Raw genomic sequence first — 26,233 nt, forward strand, 5'->3', positions numbered from 1 at the left:
ATTAGTTTTTTTGTTTATTATTTATACAAATACTAGTAAATTAAGTTTATAAAAAAATTAAAAGAAAGTAATAACTGTATAAAAAGTATAAATTGTATAAAAAGAAAACTGCTGAACATAAGCTTCCCCTTTGGGGGTCTTGACAATAGTTGCCACGCTTGGCAGGCGGAATTGGCAAGCGCAGGTAGGCTTTAGAGATATTTTAAGAGGGACGCTGCTGCCCATACTTCGCCCTTCTTAGTCGCCTCTTATGACACCCACGGGTAAGGAAGGGGTGGCCCATTCTATGCCGGGGCCGACACGGCTTTTGTTTTTTCATGTTTCTTAAACAAAATATATATATGTAAATGATGAATTAGTTGACGAACAATTTGTACATCCGCAATGGCAACTAGAAAATACTACAATTACGTAGGTAAGTCATTAACTAATTGTGTTAACTTCTCATAATGTTCATTAATTAGTTAGTACGTCATCTATTTATTAGCGTACAAATTACGAATCCGTATCGTAAAATGTGAAAATACTAACGTAGTTTTTATAGGTCTTATAGAACTTTGAAAAAAAAGATGCCTGTACTGTTAGATTCTTGGTCTCTTTATTTATTATTTATTCCTGCAAGTGTTGGGATTAGGACCTTAAAAATTGCAGAATCCTAAGAATATCTTTAAATTAACAATATTTCATAATAAACTTATTATGAAATATTGTTAATTTCTTTTTTTAACGACTTTGAGTTCTTCTGTTGTTGATTTCATATCAATTTCATTATATTTGAAGTCAATGCCACTAGCGGTCATTATATCATCACCATAATGGTTATCTGGTAAAAAATATGATATGGTATTAAGCTCGCTACTTGTACAAAGTTTCATTGTGTAATAAATAATAAATAAATAAATAATGAAGTCCCCACTAATATTATAAATGTGAAAGTGAGTTAGTTTGTTTGATACCTCTTAGCGCGTTAATGGCTTAAACAATATGAAAAGTTCATTTCATACACTACGATACCTAATGTATGGAATAGAGTACGTTTATAGGCTACTTTTTATTACGTTTATCGAACATAATTATGTTAATCACGCGGGTTAAACTAATGAAGATTTTTATTTATTTATTCATTAATAATAATTCCAACATTATGACACCAAAAGCCAAATCAATGTTATAAACCTAGTGTGCTAACATACAAAATTATAATAAAAGTATTTAAGTATTTAACCCGACTTCAGATATTTTTTAAACCGCTTCTAATACGAGTATCTTTGGCAGGTTACTACTAAAAAAGTTTTTTTTATACAACTTAGAATGGCAAACAAGCTGACGGCCCACCTGATGAAAAGTGGTAACCGTCGCCTATAGATATGTGCAGTACCATAGACATAACAGAGTATACTGTATCGCCCATGATACCCCCCATGCGTTGCCATTGCTGAGGACTCAGGTGTTATTCCTCTGTACCCAGTAATTCACGCCATATTTTACCCTTCGAACCGAAACACAATACGGTTGAAACACGAATAATAAATCGACTTTTATAAAAGTCTCCACTGGTAAAATAAGATAGGTTATATTATTATATTTCTAAACCCTTTGGACATCATATAGATATGACGATATAATAGATGTGTATATTTTTTACCCACGCTCACGTAACAAAAATAATACCTAATAAACCTTTATAAAAAATTCCCAAGATATTAGATAATATCATAATTACACTATTTCATTGTGCACTTTGTAGATTTTACTACAATGTTAAAAATTTCCAAGAATAAAATATAGCATTATCTGAAGCGGAGGAAATTGGGCCTTTCAAAACTAAAGTGAATAGATATTAATTGAATTTGCGTGAGATTGTAGTCAAACGCGCCAAAAAGGATCAGTAACTAAATGAGAGAAATGTTTTTCTAATAATATGAAAAAACGCGGAAAATGCGATTACAGTAAAGAATATAATGTCAAAAAGTATTTACAAAAAAGATATTATAAAAATGTAGGAAGAAGTCCGCTAAAACTTCAATTAACCAACTTTAAAAGAGAAGGTTGTCTATTTGGTAGCACGCCCTCGTTTACGCATATGTTACGCAATATTTTCGCAAATTCTTACAAAATACCACACATAAATATGTTTTTTTTTATATTTTAAATAGTTACGCTTTGGTAACAAATTGATGTAAATATGAATTTTTTACCGAAAGTTTATAAAAAAAATGTACGATACATACAAACTTGTAAAAAGAAATTAACAAAATTGAACCAGAATTAGCGACATAAATACGTAATCCTTACTTACATACACTATAAATGTGAATGCGAGTTTATTTGTACTTGTATGTTACCTTATACCGGCTTAATAGCTGAAACAATCGCTATGAAACTTGGTATACACGTACTATATGGAATGAAGAAGATTATAGGCTATTTTTTAACCAGTTAGTATACATATTTTGGTCACACGAGAGAAGTTGCGGGTAAAAGTTATATACGAGTATATACAATATTTTCCAAAAAAAATAATACTAGAATATGCCAAATAATTGAGAACGCCCTTTTTAAAATATGATAATTTAGATTAAATGTTTAAACAGGATGTTAAGTCCATTAACATTATTTTGATATGTTTTGTGTACAGCATCTTTATTTAAATGGATTTACAAAGTTACACTGTTCAGCTAACACATTATGTCAACTATATTTTTGCGTCGTATGATATTACGAGTATATGATGTCAAAATTTTACGATAATTCGGCTTTATAATATTAGGGACTAGTTGTTTTCCGGGCCTATGCCCGCGTGCATCAGTGTATAATTTATCCTATGTATTAAGTTAGAATATAACCTACTCGTATACTGAATTTTATTCAAATTTGTTTTTTGATTAACTTTCTTCTTAATATTTACAGACTTTCAACTTTATTATATTAGTAGGGTTATTTGCGTTACATTATTATTTCGATTCAAACTTTACATTTTTATCGGTAAATAGTACAAACAATAAGGTATTTTGTATTTCTGTTGAAATGATTATTTTTATTGATTAACGATTATAAAAAAAAGTGAATTCGGGATCTTTTCCAACAAAAACCACTTATTATAATGAAATGAAGACAGTTGACTTGTTGGATTTCAATATTACTGTGCCCTTTCGCCATTTTACTACCTCAATTTATACTACTTATTATAGTCACGTTGTTTGTTTGTTTGTCATGCTATTTGTATAAAAATATAACAAGTCTTATTTCTTTTGAAGTTAGTTAAAGACGACTCACTTTTCCTTATATTTAATTTTAACATGCAAATCACAAAATATGAGTGCCATGAGAATAAAATTGCAACAACATAAAATTTTTATGGTCATAAAATAATAATAATCACATGTAATACCATGAAAAGAAAAATTTAATTAAAAAACATAAAGCAACATAAGGGATTATATTAGGTATGTAAATATTCTTATTCTTTAGGGGTTTAATTCGAGTTGGATAAAATTGTATTCAATGGGAATGTCAACTAACGTTTATGGGATTGGTACAGTACATCGTGTCATTCATGGTTTACTATCAATTTCTTTGCCAATCGTATAACAAAATAATAAAACTGTGATTTATCGATCACTATAATTATTTTTGCACGTAAGCCTATAAATCGCACCTCCGATCGATACTCTAAGGTCAAGTTTAATTATCTAACACAATTGACAATGAGCTGTGAAGTGAATATGACATTAAAAGTTACAGATAAGGCTAAATCAAAAGTTCAAGGCAAATAACATTGTAATTAAAATAGCAAACTTTAATAATTATAAAATTAGTACAGTATTATCAAGCCTTTCAATAATTATATATATATATATATATATTATTATAAATATTTTCAAAAGAAATCATTTTTTTCCATCAGTTTATTTGCTGATAAGTTTTCATAATTGCTTAAAATCGTGTTTTGTTTTCAAAACACGACTTGTTTACTGTTTTTTTTTAATTTACTTCAGCAAAGGAAAGAGAAAGTTGAAGAATTACGCCATGTGCTTAACATGGTTTAAGGTCAAGTTTAAATATCAATCGATGTACGATATCTAATACAATTGACAATGAGCTGTGAAGGGAAAATAAAGTTTAAGGCAAAGTTACATTAAAAGTTCAAGGGAAATAAAATTGCAATGAAAAGAAAACCTTTTGCAAAATAAATCCTTTATACATTTAACCTTCATTAGACCCTGATTATCACTTGTCAGCCATCATCGAAATCAATCTAATCTAATTGATATAAGCTGTAAATTTGATGACCTTAGCCGTGCAACTGTTTAACACATCGCCTTATCCTCCATTAGTCATAGGTTCGATTGGCGTACAATGCATAGATTTAAATTCATAAGTGTCCCTATATTTTTATATATGATAGGTATGTAAGTATTTACGAAAATAATGTATATATTTCTATTACTCGTTTAGTATAGTATAAGCTCTTCTTAGTTAAAGGCTATATAGATGGCGCTGTGTAATATAATATAACCAATAGTGTTTATTTCATAAAAACGCACTGTCATTTGATCTATAACAACAATAGCTGAGTTCATTAAATTAATTAATTTGCACAAGTGAACGTAATCAAATTACAGAAATCCGAGTCCAGTTTAATTATCCATTCTAATTAGTTGCCTAATCTACATTTCTGACGAATTGATATTAATAATGACTAGGGGCTGAGTGGAATAAATTGTCTGGTTGATTTTTTACACTTTCGAAAAATTGGAAATCATCGTAGAGAATTTCTGATGAATAATTCATCAGGATGAGCTAACTGACCTGACTTTATCTTCGCCTGTCATTTCGTATTAATGCCTACTAACAATGTAAACCAATAAGGCAGGCGTCATAATTGTTTCATTTTTAATCCACTTCAGAAAAAAGCGGTTCTCAACTCGATTGTATCTTTTGTTTGTTACGTCATTACTCCCTCATTGATTTGAAAAATTCTTCTGTGAGGATACCTTCAGATTTGTCCCTTAAAATGTTAATCAAGTTCAGTTTAGTAGTTTGGTTTTCAATCGATTTAAAAAAGAAGGAGGTTGAGTTTTTTTTTATGTTTGTTATGTCATAACTCTAATATATACGTAATGCCAAATCGTTAATAGAAAAGTCTAAATTACATGTATCTATCAATAACATTTTTTAATCATGTGTTCACGGCGACGGTAATCACTTACCATCAGGTGAGTCGCATGCTCATTTACTCGCTGTTGAAAAATCCCATATTTTTTAAATTTTATTCAGTAAAAGACATAAATATTATTTATGACTAAAATCGCTTAATCGTTTAATGTATGTGCCGAATATTGGCATTGTTAATTTTAAAATATTATCACTTATTGTTGTTACTGTATGTTTTAGTGCAATAAAATAAAAAAATATATTGTGCTGAACGTAACACTCGATATGCCTATATTTTGCCGAGCATGTTAGAATCCAATAGTAATTACTATTAATGAATTGAAAAGATAACCACGTTTTATCATTTTGAATGAATGATCAACGGATAAATTAAATTGACAAAGTCGTTAATTTCTTAATGACAATGTTTGCGGTCTACAGCCGGAGTTGCATTCCACTGAATCACGAAGTATAATTTTTTTCACAAATTTCAAGCCTCTTTTCTCCAAAATGATAAAAACATTAATTTTTACGCATTCACAAATTTTTATTCGATTTTTGATATGTTTTATCACATAAATACTATAACAAGTGATGACAAAAAATGACTGTTAACGTCATTTTTTGTCGTTGTATATTGTTGTATATGTTATATTGTTGTGCTATAAATTATATATATATATATATATATATATATATATATATATGTGTACATATGAATATATGATATCAAAAATATTATCCACAATTGTTCGAAGCTATTTTATTTTATTCAAATATTTATCATTTTTTTTTTTACAATTACAATTCAATGTGGCAACACTGATTCAAGTAGTATATAAACGTATGCGATGATTTGAAAGTGCAGTAGAAAGTCTCAGAAAATATTTTTGTACATGTGACACAAGAGATATTACCAAATGTTTTATATAAGATCGTCTATCTACGTATGCTAATTAATTAAATTGTGAAATTGAGCGACATTACAAATTCGAATGATTTTTTTTCCTATAAGCTGTTTATTTAAGTATATATTTATATATTTCCAGGTAAAGGTGTTATATTTATACACGTAACATCTTTGCCCGGAAATAACATCAGATTACGAGTCAATACGTCAGTGACCGGGTTTGAAACAAATGGTTTTCTAATTCACGGAAACGTAACATAGAAAATAGTTGGACAGGCTTACTGTAATTCTCGATTTGTATAACTAGTTGTATATCGTGTCTCTGTCGAGGAACAGCAGCGTTCCTTTTAAAATATCATCAAAGCTTAACTGCGGTTGCCAATTCATCTGCTAAGCGTAGCAACTACTGGCAAAACCTCCCTAATAAAGGGAGGTCTATATTTAGCAGTAGACAATTAAAGTCTGATATGGTATAGCTTATCTGTAAATTAAATTTTATTCAAATCTGTCCAATCTTTTTAGCGTGATTGAGTACCAACCATTTAAATATTCGAATAACCAAATTGTCTCATTTGTAGCACGATATAATAAAAAACTCATATATTTTTTTTAAATCTACTATAAATATGTTGTATTAAAAGTAGAATAACATACATAATCTGGTTCAGCACGTTGCTTGAATACGTAATACCTCAAGGTTCGATTGCGAATTTGCGAAACAAAATTGTTTGAATTGCCTAAGATCTGTTGTTTTAAACTATATTTACAATATTTGCTATTAACTGACTATTTGTTAAATATATAAACTTAAAAAATAGCCGTGTATGGTAAGTCCTGGCATAGAATAGGCCACCCCTTCCTTTCCTGTGGATGTGGTAAGAGGAGACTAAGAGCGCTTATAGCGAAGGGATGGGCAGCAGTGTCCCTCTTAAAACATTATCAAAAGTCAAACTGCAGTTGCCAACTGGCCTGCCAAGCGTGGCAACTACTGGAAAAACCTCCCTTATGGGGTAGGCTATGTTTAGCAGTGGACAGTTTACGACTGATACAACATATAGATAGATAGACTTAAAAACAATATGAGATTAATAATTCGATTGTATCCTTTTAGATCTAAAGTTCAGTTCCATCACTTTACACTTTACAGATTTACACTCTACAGAACAAAACGGACTTTTTTGTCCGTTTAGTTTCACTATTTGCCGTTAACTTTTTTTATACAACTGTGGTGGTAAACAAGCATACGACCCGTTTGATGGTAAACGAAGTTATCGTAGCCTATGGACGCCTGTAACACCAGGGATCTCAGGATCTAGGGAAGTTTGTATTTTATATATATTCATTTTTTTATAGGAAAACCAAGGCTACACTAGAGCAATATACACATACTGTATTTTATGTAATATACCTTTATACAATATATTTTTATTAATATATTTTTCGCACGATTGCGCTATTTCTTATACTAATAATATCTCACTAATAAAATTCTGACTTGACGATGTCTGTACACAGGAAATTTTTAAGAAAAATTAATATGCGAGGTTTAAATAATAGTAATAGAAGCCAGAGTCATGATTTTTAGAAATTTTGTACATCTATTTGACTGTTTGTCTGTAAGTTTGTTTTGACATCACCTAAAAAGTACTGCACGAAATTGGATGCGGTTTTGACAGTTGTATTCCTGAAGGTTTAATTTAAAACCAGGTGCATATTTAATAGAAGTAGTCTATTTAAATGATTTTCCTACTTCTAATCTACACGCATACGAAGTATCGGGCAAATAGCTAGTTGTAAATATAATATTTTGGAAGTGCTTTGAATATTTAAAAGTTAATTAATATATCGTGCCACTGATTAAACACATTTGAATAAAGTTTTGTACACCAATGAACTATAACCTACATTAATACTAGTATGAGTACTTTTTATACCATAAATTGGTATAAAAAGTAGTATGGATGAAACCCTTACAATATTTTTTAAATAAAACTTTTTACTTGCTTATAACTGTTTGAACTAATATGCAGTATCGAAAATTTAAAAAAAATCGTTAGGAAATGACATCGGAAAGTAGATCTACGATATCTTACACATATATAGAGTCTACCTACTTTTACTTATTTGTTTGTATATAAAAGTAAAATTTGATGTGTAAATAAAGTTTATAATAAATTGAAGGTATATAAAAAAAAAAACAGAAAATAATAAAAGATCAAGGTCCAACTTTGGATTTCCTCTTGGGATGAATATCTTTATCTTCCGATCGTTCTTTTATAAATTATTAAAAATAAATAATAAAATTTTGATATAATTTAATTGTGTTGTTTTATTTTATTCTATAAATTATTAAAACAAAACTTACCGAAAACAAAAACACCCTCTCGTAAAAAAAAAAAACACAAATTGAACTTAAATTATGCACTGAACAAAAAAATTATAATATTGAATTATTATCAAGTTTATATTCTTATTTTCGGATTGGTACAAAATTTTCGCGTCAGCTGTTAATGGTAGCGCGGCGAAGACTGTCCACGGAGAGTGTGCGATTGTTTCGTAATATGCACCATTCTAGCGCTCATATAGTGAACACGAGGAAGCGGACGCTGTAGCGGGAGCGGGTGCTGTGCTATAAAACTAAAGATATTGGAATACATTTTAAATTCATATCAAATTTACGATTCTGAGTATAAATTAATGTGATTTAATAAAGTTATATTACTCCTGATATTTATAACTTTTCAAAATTTTCAAGGACATTTTTTAATTTCATATCTGTTTATTCTTGAAAGTGAAACACAGATTCGTAAATAACTTAATGTTTATTATAATTAATAAAAAAACGGGGACAACGTAAAGTTACTTTCTGCAATATTGTATTACAGTATGATCGGCTAATGTTGCCTATATTTAAGGTTTTATATATTGGAATCAGTCAAAATAGTCGAATTCAGTATTAAATTTACAATAACAGTAAGAATTATATATTAAATGTCTGACTATCACAGTTATTGTGTTTAGAATTTAGTTTTTTTGTGATTTAGAATATTTTTTTTATGATTAGAATAGACGGCCTACCTGATGGAAATTATTATATTACAGTACCATGGACATTACACACACATCGCCCATGATATTGTTGCCATTCCTGAGGACTCAGGTGTTATTCCTCTGTATCTCTCAAACCCAAACACAGCCTTTTTCTTCACGGTAGAAAAAATAGAGATCGACTTTTGTACATGAATTCATTATCTCTTATTAAGATTACGAATTTTCTTTTGTTGATGCAAATTCGAATATAGAATGTCATTATTCTATTACTAACTGAGATGGAAAGATCAATCACTCAAGAAAAGAATAACAGTTTTATTTTAAATACAACGTTATACGCTTCCGCTCGTTCACTTGGTCTTTTTCTAAGGCTGTACACGTACATCTGTGACGTATACTACCAACGTTGACGAGTTATATTCATTTCGGACAATCTGATATTATATTATACATTTTTAGCAGCCTTAATTGTGGAAAATCATTACAGTGGTGATACTTTTTAAGATTTTGCTTAAAAAAATCAGAACCATTATTCATCATGTTTGTTTATATAAGTGTACGTCAGTATGTCCTAATTTAGCTGTAAAACAGCTAAATTACACAATAATATAACTTTTTAATAATATACAATAAGAGTTACAGATTAAGAATTACAGAGAATCAAGTTTTATTACTAGAGGGATGCTTGTACAAAAGTCATCTGTGGACATGCTTGTTTGGCTTATATTTTTGCCGCCCTACGATTGTGCTTGCATAGTTATAAGGGTTACAGGATACAGATGCACTTTAGTCACTGAGAACAGTGACGTGTGAGTGGTACCATGCTATCTCAGAATATTCTATGAGATACATGCTACTATTCTTGATTATAGGTGGTAGTTACCACTTTCCATGTATGACGTAAGCATATTTTCCATTCCAAATTGTTTAAGATTAATCTTTATAATCTGTATCATACTTTAAAAGGAACAATAAAGAGTTCTCATTCACTTATTAATTTATAATGTTACAAAATTATATCTGTAATATTTTTATTTATCTCTTGCTAGCTTCAAAACCTCTGTAAGCCCATTATCTCTCTCTTTAAGTAAGTAACTATTTTCCCATGTTCTATCTTCATCTTCCAGTGTCACTCTTTCCTGTTGTATGTGTACTTTTAAGTTTGTGTGTGTTTATGTATGTATTTATTTATGTATATATATATATATATATATATATATATATATATATATATATATATATATATATGAGTATATATATATATATCTTTGTATATATTTGTTTACATATAATAGTGCGCCACCTACCCTTTGTTTTTCTTTTCACAATGTTCTCTACCCAAAGATTGCCTGGAAGAGATTGCTTAGCGATAAGGCCGCCTTTTGTATCATTTCTTATTACAGTTAAATGTATTTACTTTTTTATAAATGGTGCAATAAAGTGTAAATAAATAAATTTATTAATTATCTATTTACCGCTTTATTACCTACATCAATATTACAGGAATTGTTAATGGATTTTAAATAAGTATAGTTTAATAACTGTCGTGAGTCATACTGTTTGTAATTATATATGTCGTTTTAAATTCAGGGGTGCTGAAATATATAGTATGGAATAAGAGGCGATCTTTCTGAAGCAATCTGTTCCGAACAATCTTCGGATAGAAGGAATTAGGTGGCGTGTTAAAAAAATAAATGTAAAGCTCAACATTAACTATATGTATTATTTTTATAAATGGTGCAATAAAGTGTATATAAATAAATTTGCCATGTGATCTCGGTATAGAATGGGCCACCTCCTCTTTTTCCATGGGTATCGTAAGAGGCGACAAAGGGAACTTAATGGTCAAAGGACGGGCAGCAGAGTCTCTCTTAAAACGTCACCAAAACCTAACTGTTGCCAACCAGCCTGCCAAGCATGGCAACTACTGGCAAACCCACCGTTATAGAGAAGGTTTATGATCAGCAGTGAACAATTAACAGCTGATATAATGATGATGAAATAAATAAGTAAAATAAATATACGTAGATAAATACGATTCTATCCATACATATATACACAGTACAAACTTTATTTATTATAGTGATGATAATTTAATCGTGTTTTAAAATAATAATATTTATTTATTTATTTATTTCAAACATATGTGTTTTTATAAGTAATAAGAAAATGTGTAATTTTGAAATAGGATATGCCGTAACTAAGATTATTGATATGTTAATTTATGTAAAAATTATGAATAAATTTATTTATAACTTTGTATTACTGCGCCTATTCGCTCTCGCGTCGCCCCCTAATATCAAAAGAGCGTTACTAGAGTTAGATATCACTTTGTGTGTATATATATATATATATATATATATATATATATATATATATATATATATATATATATATATATATATATATATATATATATATATATATATATATATATATATACTTATAAATGTTGTGAGCAAGGGTGGACTTATCTCTGATAGAGATCTCTTCCAACTTATTAATTTATTTACAAGAAACATGGTGAGTATATAGATGTTAACAATAAATATAAGTCCAGATAATTCGCCTGCAAAATTTAAAAACCCAAAAAGTATATTTAATCTGCAATCCAATTAATATTTATATTGATTGGATTAAAGATTAAAACAATTATTAATAACAATTCTAAAAAATATACAAACATATCAAATATAATTTCATGTCAATACGCTGTCTTGCTTTTTCACTTCATTATGCTTTTTCACTTCTATAGTGTTTTTTATTTTGATATTATATATTTATTTTGAAATCATATAGTGAAGGAGCATTAATTGCTTATTGTTTTTACGTTTAATTAGGGCAATAAATAACTTATAGTTACGATTTTATGGCTATGAAATTTGTATGCACGTAATATGTGGGATAAAGAAGGGTATGGGCTACATTTTATCTCAATCAGTAAACATACCTGCTCACTCGGACAAAGTCGTGGATAAAAGCTAGTATTATAAAAATAATGTATTATTATGACTAATTTTTGATAAGGTTTTTTACCTTATCGATTTCTAGAAACTACTATTTATAGAACATTAATAGGTATGTTGAGGTCGCAAGTACGATTCCGTACCTTCGACGTCAATGAAATTTCCCATTTGTTGGTCAATAATGTAAACCGGCTAAGTGTGAGTCGCTCTCTTGAATCTCAAGGTTTTGTTATTTATTTATGAGCAGTGGTAAAATAATCAATGTACATTATAATTTACACTGAATTATGATAAACTCGTTTGTTTAACAATAAGTGATAATTTGATTTAGCTGTTTATAAGGTTCAGTGACAATGAAAAGTTACATGTTAAACACCTATACAGAAGATGTAAGTATAGAATACTCTATTTTTTGTTCAATCGAAAACTCACTGTTCTTACAAGTAATAAACTTTGGCGATTTTTAATCGTAATTGGGGGTGGAATTTAAATTCAGTTCTTGCTGTTGTATCACGCGATATCATCGGCAATTCTACCGATTTTGATCGTTCTTTTTGCAATGTTCTACTGTTTGTATAAAGGATTGTGTTCTGAGGAAATGATAACTATAACCACCTTTTATAATCGCAAGTTTCGTGTTAAACAGTACGGTTTCAAAGGAATTTTCACATGCGAAAGCTTAGGCCGTGGAATGAGTTCCCTGCTGAGGTTTTCCCCAGATAATATAGTATGGTATTCTTCAAAAACAAGTATATTAAAGTTCCTTCAGGGTCTGCAATGCACATGTGACGTCCCTACAGTTGCAGGCGTCCTTAGGCTGCAGTAACTGTTTACCAATAGACGGGCTGTATGCTTCGGTTCTACCATGAAATGAAATTCCGAAATTTTGGACTCAATTTCGTGTTTTTGTTTATACCAAAATCGGACCAATAAATAGAGTTTAACATTTCGTTCGTCATACATCCTATCATAAAAGTCCAAAGGAATATTTTGACATTTTTAATATTTCCAAACGGCATGTATTATGTAATTTAAACATCAAATTTCTGTTTCGTTTGGCTCCGAAATTTTGGAAAACACTTTATGGTAGGCCCTCTTGTTTATCATCTTCGTGGTATAAAAAAGAATACATATTTTTCCATGTTTGTTACATAATAACTTTTGTAATGAGTAAAATAGTGTGAATATTTATCGAAATACTTTACCAATAAACATATAAAATTTACATGTTAATATATAAAATTATTGATGTTTAACATTTTTAAAACATCTCTAAGTATTATATAATATACCCTAAGAGGTAAGCTTATATTTAACAGTGGATAGTTATAGGCTGATATGATGATGATGAATTTATTTAGTTATTACAACATTTTAAAAAATGGAGAGATAAACTCTTCCAATGTTTCAATAATTTGAAAGCATCTTACAAAAGTGGTAAGTACCTAAACAATTGAATACCTATATTTAACTATTATATTTTATGAAGGTACGCATAATGACACCGTATTCTCCTGAGATGATAATAAAGTCTTCACTTCTATCTGTTCTCTTTTAACCATTAGCGATAAGACCGCCTTTTGTACCTTTGTGTATATTTCAATCTGTATTTATGTTACTGTATTTCACTTGAATTATTCAATAAAGAGTTAAATAAATAAATAAAGTCTTACTACCTCGAAAGGTTGTGCTATATATAATATATACCTATTATTTTATGAGAATCAATCATAATTTGAAGTTATGAAACACTAACATAACATTTATAACTGGCTGACAAAAAAATTACAATGGTTTTGTTTTATTCACTTGATTACGGAACATTTAAAATGCAAGCAAAAGTAAATTATGAACTTTCTTTTCTAATGTAGGTAAATAACTTAATGGGTAAACAGAAACAGATAGGTAGGTACATACAGGGCAAAAATTGGATAAGTATTCTATCTGAACATTTAGAACGGGATGGGGCATTGTTAATCATGTATTAGTGCCTTTAACTACTTGCAATGTCAGGTCTACCTTTACAAATCGCCCATCATAATGAATTTATTAAGAATTAAAAGGGGAATATCTTAAAGAATTCGTCATGATGGGCGATTTGTGAAGGTCGATCTGATAAGGCATATTGCAAGCATTAAGGTAGCCCAAATTATTAAATAATCTCCCATACTTTCATTCTCACCTATCATCCCTCACTGGTACCTCGCAAACATATATAGACAGCGCAGATGGAATTATCATTCCATTATAATCTATTAAAACAGGTAAACATTTTTTCCAAAGAAATATGTATAAAAAATTACATGTTTTCTTGACTCACATTTGTTTTGGAATAAATGTTCATTTTGGTGGCAGAATACGTCTTTAAGAGAATACTGTTAATTTTAATGTCACATTATAAATTGAATATAATGTAAAAGAACTTCCGAATTCTCTAGTATAGTATATAATAACAGCTTACCATTAGGTGGGCCGTAAGCTTATTTGTCACCTCAGTGGTATAAAAAAAGTTTTATGTTATCTGTGGTATTCTAATAAATAGCTAAAAGTTTGGATGCAAATAGCGTAACGAGTCGTAGTTGAATACGATCCATGGTAACTTCTTAACCGCAAATATTATTGTCCGCTTTGCTAAGATACCAGTAATATTATAATCGCTTCCAAGAAACTTTTAATTCAGATACAAATACATGGATCAAAATATTTTTATAAATGGAAATAATAAATACTTTATTTATTTGACGCATTAAAGGAATTTTTATGTTTATTGGGTATTTCATATAATCAAGGTTCAAAATGTATAGATTTATACCAGAGGGAGACTTTGTACAAAAGTCGATTGCTTGGGTATCTCTGTCCCATTCGTGTTTCTACCGTGAAGCAGTTGTGTTTGCATGGCTGTGTTTCAGTTTGAAGGGTAGGATATGGCGTGAATTTATAGGGTACAGAGGAATAACATCTGAGTCCTCAGGAAGGGCAACGTATGGGGGGTATCATTAGCATAACAGTATACTCTGTTAAGTCCATGGTACTGCTCATTTCTATAGGCGACAGTTACCACTTTCCATTAGGTTGTATAAAAAAAAAGTATCTAAGGCGTCAGAAAGGGACCGTTAATCTAATTTATCCGTAAGGAAGAGGCGCACTAAATATAGCCATACCTTTATTCGCTACCAGGACCGGAGTACCACACAATATAGTAATCCTATTGCTAGCAATATACCCCATCAGTTCTAGATCGATGCGGTTTTCTCTGGAAAGCGTGGTTAATTCTTGGTGAATTCGTCACGATGAGATGATCTATGTTGGTTCTCGTCTACTATCATCCCTCCAGCGTATATCGTAGGCGAGATTACCATTTATTATCATACATTAGAAATATATATTATGAAGTCTTGAAAACAGAAAACATGAATAATTGACCTGATAATAAACAGCCCAATATCCTATAGTAGTACAAATAAAAAATATACTTAATCGATTATTTTGATTTCTTACTAATTTTATTAAGAATGATATATTCAACTAAACAAAATTGGTTTGACGTTTCATGATTTTCTATCTTGAGAGATTGTAGATGTTTATATTAGACATTTTTCTATGTATCCGTAGGTATTTTACAATATACTGAGGAATTAATTAAAATAAAAGTCAGGAAATAAACGTTTCTTTTTATTAAACAATGAACTAAACAGTTTTAAAATAATATTAAATACAAATTAATAATAAAATTATGATAATATACAAATTAACAACATGTCAAATTTTGTGCCAACTAGCCGATTGAGAGCTACCGCTTGAGACTGTTATAAGAAACAGATGGCGCTAATGAGTTAATACAGTTAAATGTATTAATCAATTCATTTTTGACGATATTATACATATTAAAGAATAAATTAAAAAAAAAAAAAAACAATTACACCAAATGCTTGATCCCCATATAACCCAATGATATGAAAAATCAATACAATATTTATACTTCACACCGATAAAAAATGATAACCAACATCGAAGGACATTCAGGTCAGTATGTAATTTACGGGCGGGAGCCTAACAGTCCTAATGCTGGCAATTACCCTAAAAATATCCTATTGGTTTCCTCTCCACACATGGTTCCCTCTGGAAACCATTGTGATTAATTTTTAAATTCGAATGATGAGCTCACTGACCTGCTTTTATCTCTTACCAACCTTCACTGGTGCCTCGCCAGCGTAGCAGAATATAGTGCACGTAAGGCTACCATTCCATTTTCACTCATTAAAAAAAATAACATAATTTACACAAAAGTTTCCTTTAACTCTCATAATAATTAAAAGTAAAATAAACGAGTTCCTCGAATTTTATTAAAAAATACTAGTCACATAAGAAATCAATTGCAAAAGAGGGGACATTATAAGTTTGAATTTTTTAATTAAGAAAAAAAAATATTGAAAATTTGCACATGCGTTGATTTTGATCAAACTCTAAAGACAAAGGATCCATAATTAGTTATGGGCCCATCAAAGTATTAGTACTTTTCCGATACAAAATATGGTGTACAACTACTATCGTAAATTTACAAAATAATATTTATTTTAGAATTCAGTACAGTGACCTTCCCTTATAAGTTAAATTAGAAAAACCATACCACTTACTTGAAGAGCAGAAGGATAAATTTTGGCGAATTCACAAAGTATATAAATGTGTATATATTAACGCACTAGCGCCATCTCTATCGTACAATAGACGTTATGGGGTTAACAGATTTTCAGAAGTGTACGGGTTAGGAAGGGTATGGCAACACTGTTATTTGCTTCCGAATCCCGTACTTACCTCAACAACCGATTTTATGAAGCGGTAGTCTCACTTATATGTATTTAAACAAATATTTGTGATAGTTTAAACATCTTTGGCACTGTTCCACAGTGTCACCATGCAGGTGATCTCCAAGCATGAAAACTTTTTTAATACACATTGCCATTTATTGTGCAAATTTTAAATCTTTGACGAATTATAAATTTCTTCATTCTTTAAATTAAAGGAAATAAAAGATCTAAGTAACTAAGAGATAAGAGTAATAGGATTGAAAAGCAAGTTCCCATTATGATTTTGTAACAGAAAATGTAATATTATGACAGTTTTTAATATGTTACAGTCATAAAACATATAGTTATATATTTATGGTAAGAGTGACAAATGGTTACGATGATAAATTGCATACTATCTAACAAATTAATTAGTATTACGCTTAGACAAACAAGTATTATACGTATTACTAATTACTATGTTATGACTAAGACATAGGCATGTAATATTTAAGCTCTATTATTGCAAATAAACAGACATCAAGGTAGACAAGTTATAAAATACAAGAAATGCAGTGGTGCAATACAAACCAAAACATGCCCAATTTCACATTACTTTTCGTTTTTGTATTTTTAAACACAATTTATTTGTTCAATTATTTGCTAACTTTTCAGTCACTAGTCATCTACCATTATATAAAAAATAAAATTGTGATGTGGTATAATTAAAGAGTATTTTTTTTTAATTATACTACTATGTGATGTTTAATCAGGTAGAACTAATTTTAATACAGGCATAAAAATTTATATATATGAACCATATTTTGCTGAAACATTCTCAATATAGTTAATTAATAATTGCCAAGTGTTATTTACAATACCTAAACATATTGTTAACTGAAAGTCAATTTTTTAGATTACTTTTCAAATATATACTTTAATGGTATTTCTATATACATGTACCACAGAACAGAAAAACAGGATTTTTAATTAGGATTATTTAGGTCTTTTTTTCTAACAATAGAATATACTATATATAGGACGTAAAACCTTTCCTATTAGATACCTAGGTTACATATGGATCCTGAGCAAATTGCAAATTTTTAAATGATATAATAAATTCCATATTTAATAGGTGGTTTTAATCCATCATCTCATTACATTTCTTACATTGTCGTAATACAAAAAGAGAACTAAATGCCAGCAGCTCTACACTTACATCGTTTACATCCAAAATTTCATAATTTCTTTCATATATACACAATTATGGACACTATCGACTTTTCTTTAAGACAATTCTGAATTTTCTCGTGATAATGACATTTCCAAGTATATTAATACCTTATATTTCATTCCCTAAAATTATCAATACATTTTTAATATAAATTTAATGGATGTACTAAATGAAACTGTCGTTCTGCTCTGCTGTACCCATCTATAAACACATTGAAAACAAAATCTAAAACTCTTGCTTCCGTCAATATGACTATAAAAAGCATACCTTACCCAATGTACGGCATACAAACCCCCACAATAATATGATAATATTATGGTAACATATTCACTAAGCACCATAGTCTATAACGCGTTGTCGAAATGCGTCGAAATTACGTCATAAGTAGGAACTACATGAGGTTACACTGACTCGGGTCTTGGCCGACGGGGGCAGCGAATCCCGCGGGGGGCACCCCAATATCGCCAACAAGCTCTGTGGGCGGTTGGCCTAAATCTTGCATCTGAAAATTAATTACATTACATTAGTTTTTAAACGACTTTCAAAGGATGTTCCCCATTAGTATACTTCTTTTTCAACTACATTACATTGCTAATACTGAATTAATTTTGACATATATATATATTTGCAATTGGCAGAGTTTACTCAGACGGATTTTTGTAGAACAAAAACTTTAATCATTCTCTTTATATTATACATCTATTAATTTTAAATTTTTACGTTGTTTACATAAACGTTAAAATACACAATCGGGACTTAACGCGATGTAAAAAGAACTTAGCAGGTAAATAGTATCGACTTCTGTATTGCCGACGTTTCGACGTGGAATGCACCACGTCGTGGTCACGACAGGACAGACACTTTTTTTTAATTATACATCTGATTCGTCAAACTTTTATATAAGTCTGAGCCAAAGTAGGATGACCTTCTTCATTTTTACTCTGACATGGGTTAAAATAATAATTCATTATCCATTAAGAGCATCAATCAAGTGTCATCTACACTATAGCTTACAACAAAGCTATAACAAAGTTCAGTTTTAATTGTCTTTTCCACTTTACCTGATCTTTGATATTCATTTCAGATAAACCATAAATAAGGAATGTAAAGGTGGAAACTTGATGTGAGAATATGAAAACCAACCTTTTGCATGAGATCTAGGACCTTCTCAAACCGCTTCCTCTTGACGTCGTCAGGATCTGATTCTTGTTCCGGTTCTAATTCCGCACAGACCTGCTGCATTAGACGCTGCTGTTTTTCAAACCTGAAGATACAGTATATATATTTTATACATTTGGAATGACAAAATATATATTGGCTCTATAACGAATATGTTAAAAATTATACACATATCAAAATGGAGAACATGAACTATATGAATATAGATATTTGACTGGTATAGGCGATATCGAAATGGATGATGATGGATCATCTTTTTACGCCATCAGCATCCAGATTAATCCAATATACAGATATCGGAATGATACTGATACTAATGACTAACATGAAGTTCATCCAGTGTATGATTTCAAAGGACTAAATTGTTATACCTCCTTATCCTCAAATTTCACTGCCATTATCTTTCAAACCGAATTACAGCAGTGATACACAGGATATCTGCACCACTATAGCAGTCATAAACTGTGATGTTTGATGGTATAAACTCAAATGGGGTAGTGGCATCCACAAAGACAACCTTTACATAAAGTTTTCCTCACATATTATTTATATTATGATGGTAAACAAGAATACGGTCTATTTAATAATAAATAGTTACCGTTAAATATAAACTATGATTGCCCGCAACACTAAAGATATCACGCGCATGTTGCCGACCTTTAAAAAACCTTGTTACACCATTTTTAAGGACCCCATAATATGTGTTATTACAATAGACGTCTGTAATTTTATTAAACCATTTCTAACAATTATTTTACTATTAAAAAGCTTATAAGGTTTTGTCCTTAAACATTATTTTACCTTTCATACTCAGCCTGATCAATCTTCCCCTTGTTTTCAGCCAGCCATGTTGGATACTTGTCTACTAGCTCCTTCAAGGAAGGATATAAAACTTCCTTTGAGAGTAATGACTGCATCATGCCTTGCATGAATGGAACAAACATATTATTCCCATCCTGTAAAATAATAAGAACATATATTAATATAAGTTCATGGTGCAAGCTAATATTCTAATAGTATGTTTACCAAAAATGACAAACATGATCAATCTTCTCTTAAACAGTAATTGTTGGCTAGAAACATGAAGCTATTAATAGTGTCACTTTAAATTTAGAATATATAGATGTCTTCTCCCATTAATTAATTCTAAACCATTTTCATTATGTACAAATTTTGATGTATTTATTGTTAATATAAAGTAGTGCTCTCTATATACAAATAGTTACAATACACTCTGCGTTATAGAGGATCAGCTATAGTGTTTATTATAATTTCAGTTTAATTTAACAAGAGAGTTAATTACCAAAGAGTTAGTTTGATTTGAATATAATACAGCTAAAAATTGATACCTGTTCACCTTCTCCCAAGTTGAAGTTACTAAACATATTTGCAAAATCTTGTTCAGAGAAAGGCGTCTGAAGATTTTCCGAATTTGTATTTAAATTTTGCAATGTCTGAGATATCGCTGCCGATACCTGAAAAAATTAAACATTAATAATTATTAAAACAAAATCTTTTTTATATCACAAAGGTGGCAAACAAGCATACAGCTTGTCTGATGGTGAACAGTCACTGTAGTCTATGGACACCTGCAACATTAGGGGTGTCACATGCGCGTTGTCAATCTTGAAGAAACCTTAATATCCCTTTTCGAAGAACTCCATACTTATAATATATATATCCCATATTTGAAGTGACCATAAAACATTGTAAGCTTTCTCTTGATATAATTCAAATTCTGCTTGTGCGTTGCCGGCCTTTTAACTCTTTGTAGGTACGCTTTTTTAATGAAATGTTTAATTTTGATTTCTTCAAGGATGATATCGGTATGAACGGGTTTCCATTGTAACATTGGAGTTACGATTTATAGATTGTTTGGTTCATATCTGGCTATATTTGACCCAAACATACTAATTACTGGTAAAGTAAAAAAAAATTATAGGAGACATTATTATAAGCGTATACACGTTCTGTAAGAACCTTAAAATTCGTATGACGTATTCGTTATATCTGTGTGGCAACCGTCATAAATGGTCATTTACATATGTCATTCAACTCTGACCTACGACGGTGACAAGCAAGCGTGGTAGCAGCGTAAGTATATATATGACTTTAGGGTTGTCCATTTAATGTATCAGCATTAGACCAACATAACACCTGATCGATTACGAAAACTCATTTTACTTAATAAAAACGCATTGACTACAGATCACCCAAGATCTTATATTGTCTATTTTCTCTTACAAGTTTAAAATAAAACATGTGTTCCTCAGGTAAGGTTCATTATTTTTACCACGATTTTGAGGTAAGGCAATGTTTGTTTAGCACCAAAGCACTAAATGGTTATTGATTTTTATTGTCTACCATTTAATATATGACATCTCAGTCTTCTGAAGTGGAAAGAAATTAAATATTCTATGGGTACATTGTGATATTTATGGGGTAATTTATATCTTAAGTAAATAATAATAATTTTCCATTAGGTAAGCCGTCAGCTACTACGTATTATTAAAATACTAACAATAAATTTGTAAAAAGTAATGATTGCTTTACAAATCAAATAACCAACCTCATCAATTTTGCCCTGAATTGCAGGTTCTTCAGTAGAGGCTGATTCGCCTTCAGCATTCGCCGGTTTCAGGACTTGAGCTGCGGCTTCTGATAACGGAAAATTCATTATAAAAAATCATCAAAAACTACTTGAAGCTATATTAGCTTTATATAGTTTCTGACGAGTCTTAACTTCAGTTTTCAGTTAGTATGTTTGGGTCAGTAGATAATCTTAAAAGTAAAATACAGTTCCCATTAGGATATATATATTTTAATGGGCATAAGCATATTTTAAGGACATTTTCATTTTTTGATCCATGTGAGGTAGACAACAGCGTTTATAATTGTTTAGTTTATGGTAATCATTATCTTTTATAATTTATGGTAGAGGTCAAAATTAAAGGCAAAACCATTATGTAATTGGCATATAAGGTTAAACACAAATTGATATTAATGGTGATAAATTAATTTACTATTTTGTCAGTGTGTGATTTAATAAACAGATTCTGAAACCTAGATAAAGATATGGATTTTTGATTTTTTTTTATCTACATACATATATACATATCTATCATACTTTTTTAACTGTAGTCTGTAATAATACTATTTCCTACTCACCAGCCATTTTAGTGAAGGTTTGTGCAATTTGTTCCTGTGTAATTTGGTCCTCTGAAAAGAAAATATATTTTTATAAGTATATTTATTGCATAAATAATTGTAGATTAAACATAAGTAGTTTTTTTATAGATGACAATTCAATGGTAACCTTGACTGCATTAATTGTTTACACTGACAGGATGAATGATATGTAAGAATGAAGTCAGGTCAGTAAGTCTATATTATAGTATAATTTATTTATTGTTCAAAATTTAAGTATAATGATTTCCAGAAGGGACTGTAATATATCCAATATTGCTAGCAATGAGGTTGAATGTAGATTATCCTGCAATTCTGGGGTACTGAGTCAGGGTCTGAGAGTACTTTATACAACTAGAATAAGATTATACTGAATTTAAGCAAGAGTTCAGTTAAAAGTTTTATATACCTGGTACTCCACTAAAATTTCCCAAAATGGCTGCCATATTGCTCTCAAACTGTGCCGCTGCCTCTTTAATGAAGTCCTCACTCCACATGTTCTGTGGAATTTCTCCAGAACCTTCCCCACTAGGTTCTTCTTTCTTCACATCCTTCTTTGTCATGTCTTGGAGAGCACCTAGATATAGTTATTCAGAATAAATATGGGATAGGATATAAGAGTGAAATTAGGAATGATAGCACATGAGGAGTACCATCGGTGCCCCAATGTATTGTGTTTATATGTGTATTCTGTAAGATCAGCAATGCTGTTCATATTTATAAATGAATGTTATCACTATCCATCAGGTGGATCATTAACATAGTTCACTATTCAAAATAAAAAAAAAATAAATTTAATAGAATATTATTATAGTAAAGAAACAAAATGTGAGTAAACATTTATTTTTACAATATTCTAAATATTATTAAAATATAAAGAGAAAATAATATAAGTATTTTATGTACATTTTTATTAAGTACATAAAAAAATTAGCAAACTTATTGCAATACAAATTTGCTGGTCACATTATTCTCACTGGCATCATGTCATCATTCCAAGCAGTTGTGTGTGAGTGTGTGAGTTTCCCTTAGATACTTAATGTCTTACAAGTTTTAGCCCAGAATAATTTAATGTAAAATCACAAACTTTATTGCCATTGTTACTAATACAATAAATGTGAAAGTGAGTTTGTTAGTTTGTTTTCTATTAGAGCTTTAGTGGCTTAAGAAGTCATGATGAAATTTGATATACACATACTAATGCCTCTTGTACTATAATTTTTGAAATTCCTTTAACATTTCAAGTAATATTGGTGAAATAAAGTGTTAAATAAATAAACAATGAAGGACATAGGCTATTATTATTGCCAATCAATATAACTTAGTTATACAAACCAAGTTGTGGGTAAAAGATAGTTCTTTAAAAGAGTAGATATAACTTTACATGAATAGTTTAGAATAAAAGTTCCATAAATATTAATCTAGTATCCTGTTTTTTTATGTACCAAATCTATATTTAGTTTAAAAGAATTTGAAAATATTCAGTATCCTTATAAGTGTAGGTAGACCTACCATTAGAAATTGAATTTTAGTTCTACTCACATACAATTTTTCTTTTCTATAACAATGTCTTTAGATATTAGAATAAAAAGGAGCCTATATTCTTCATGCGACTTGTTATGTATATCACAAATTGTTCATGAAGTTGCATGTTAATATCAACAAATAACAAAATAACATTCATATTTATAATAATTATTAGTAAGAATAAGGATTTTTTTAATTTAAGTATTCTCTTACCGAGACAACTAATTCATGTATTATTTTCCAACCAGCTCTATCCCAGGTCATATCTTTGACCTCCATTTATGGCATGACACCTAGTGTTTCCTTGATCTGTCCCATATAGTTAATTTAAGGATTATGTACAGGTAAATTTTGTTTGTTTGTATATTTTCTTGGTTTCTATTTCTGATACTAATAAATAGGTTGAGCCAACCGATAAAAAACCACACGATAGGTGCAATCTGAGCTGAGGTGATATCTGAGCAATTATATGACAACTATTTCCTAAGAAAATTTCTTCGAGAACGAGAGATATGATATTTGCACCAGCGAAGTTGCGGTAAACAAGTAATTAATAAAAATCACATAATCATTAAATTATAGAATTTTAAGAATGACAAAAATTAGGTTATGTATTGTGTAATAAGAGATATGAGTAAACAAAAGAATAGTGGCCACTTACTATCCAAGAGATCATCTAACTCTGGGTCGACTTCCTTATTAGCTGCATCTTTGTTATCCGACATTATTAATTTTGTTAAAATTTTAATAAATAATTGAATGAACCAATTTCAGGAAATAGACTTCAGACTTTTCAGCTGTCGCCTGACTTGACAATTATGACATTGACATATTTATTTTTTTTTTTTTTTCTTTTTTTGTGGCGTTCACCCCGATATTAGGGTATTTTGCCAAGAACAAAACGGGGAAACGATAATAGTAATAAAAATACCTAACACAAACGAATTTAGAAAGGATAAGGATTAGGTCTAGGATATTTATAGGATATGAAACATATACTTGTACATATGAGAATATACTTATAAATATATAGGAAAAGCAATTGATGCAACTATAAATGTATTCATGTAATATAACTAAATCTTAATATTGTTATCATATATATATGAAGATAGTATTTTATAGATAATAGGATCATTGGAAGAAAGTAGAGTAAGAATAGAAGTTGGGAATGGAACACGGATGGATCGGAGATGATTAAAAAGGGAGGTGTGGTCAAATTTAGAACATGAGAAGAATATATGATTCAAGTCCGCCACTTCAGCACCGCAATTACACGACGAACTTTGTACAATACCAAGCTTGTATAAATGAGAAGGTGTGCATACGTGACCTAGACGCATACGAGTTATAATAGTTGTTGCGGTCTTTCCAAGCTTTAATTTACAAAACCATGGTTTGAAAGGAATATCGGGTTGTATAAGGCGATAAAATCTTCCTTTTATTGTACTTGTTTTTTCCCAATATTCCTTCCAGGCATACCTTAAATATATTTTTGGGAGACAAGCTAGGTCACTACAGTAATTATGATACGGATACATATCACCACAAGTTACAGCCTCTCTTGCAATAAGGTCAGCTTTGTCATTGCCGCTAATACCACTGTGTCCTGGTAACCAGGCAAAAGAAACGGAATAACCTCTCAACATGCAAAGATAAAGACTTTGTCTTATGTCACAAATAATGGGATAAACTGGTTTTGATTTAAACGGATATTTGGCTAGAGCTTGCAAAGAGCTCATAGAGTCAGTGAAAACTATTGCCTTATGTAATTTCATTAAAAGTATATATTCTACAGCTTTTAAAATACCATAACATTCCCCGGTAAAAACTGAAGACTCCGGTGGAAGTTTAATTTTTTGAACGATATTAAATTGTGAATGAAACACACCCACACCTACACAACCGCTATTGTCTGGTTTTGATGCATCAGTAAAGATGTAGTGCCATTCATTCCATTCAATGTCAGTTATAAACATAAATTTGGCATTCAATTCTGAATCATTTTTTAATAACCCAAAATCATATTTAATATTAGGAGATAAAACTAAAGATTGATATGAGCATTTATAAATGGGAAAACAGGACGATGTAAAAGTGGGAGATTCTATGGATTTATATTTTTCATAACTTTGTATTAAACATGGAGGTTTTTTATGTTTCCAATAAGATGAAGACGAAATAAAGATATGTAGTTGAGATAACTTTTGAATAAGCGGAGGATCAGATAATTGTAAAC

General features: G+C 30.1%; 3 protein-coding genes across 3 annotated transcripts in view; 1 reads left to right on the forward strand and 2 right to left on the reverse strand.

Moving 5' to 3' along the window:
* The window catches only part of LOC113514253 (fatty acyl-CoA reductase wat-like), a 51,299-nt gene extending 42,687 nt beyond the window's left edge, over positions 1-8,612 (reverse strand). The window contains exon 1 of the mRNA XM_026898287.3: positions 8,433-8,612. The gene's annotated coding sequence lies outside the window, so the exon portion shown is untranslated. The remainder of the gene's footprint in view (positions 1-8,432) is intronic.
* Positions 8,613-12,236: 3,624 nt separating this feature from the next.
* Positions 12,237-26,233, forward strand: part of LOC113514256 (putative fatty acyl-CoA reductase CG5065) — a 106,887-nt gene continuing 92,890 nt past the window's right edge. The window contains exon 1 of the mRNA XM_052893100.1: positions 12,237-12,473. The gene's annotated coding sequence lies outside the window, so the exon portion shown is untranslated. The remainder of the gene's footprint in view (positions 12,474-26,233) is intronic.
* Positions 15,744-24,815, reverse strand: LOC113514257 (peroxisomal biogenesis factor 19). The gene is made up of 8 exons (XM_026898294.3): positions 24,656-24,815; positions 22,877-23,044; positions 22,450-22,500; positions 21,851-21,939; positions 20,631-20,756; positions 20,083-20,237; positions 19,246-19,366; positions 15,744-18,604 (listed from the first exon to the last, which is right to left on the reverse strand). Exons 1-8 carry the CDS (start codon positions 24,717-24,719, stop codon positions 18,494-18,496), a joined length of 885 nt encoding a protein of 294 aa, XP_026754095.1. The 5' UTR covers positions 24,720-24,815; the 3' UTR covers positions 15,744-18,493.

This window comes from Galleria mellonella, unplaced genomic scaffold (assembly GCF_026898425.1).
Source record: "Galleria mellonella isolate WM207_F2 unplaced genomic scaffold, CSIRO_AGI_GalMel_v1 utg172, whole genome shotgun sequence".
Taxonomy (NCBI): Eukaryota; Metazoa; Arthropoda; class Insecta; order Lepidoptera; family Pyralidae; genus Galleria; species Galleria mellonella.

Coding starts and splice junctions, on each gene's coding strand:
- LOC113514257 (XM_026898294.3), bottom strand. CDS start 24,719: ATGTCGGATAACAAAGATGCAGCTAATAAGGAAGTCGACCCAGAGTTA. Junction 22,501..22,876: donor AAATTTTAGTGGAGTACCAG/GTATATAAAACT, acceptor TTTTCTTTTCAG/AGGACCAAATTACACAGGAA. Junction 21,940..22,449: donor AACCTTCACTAAAATGGCTG/GTGAGTAGGAAA, acceptor TTCCGTTATCAG/AAGCCGCAGCTCAAGTCCTG.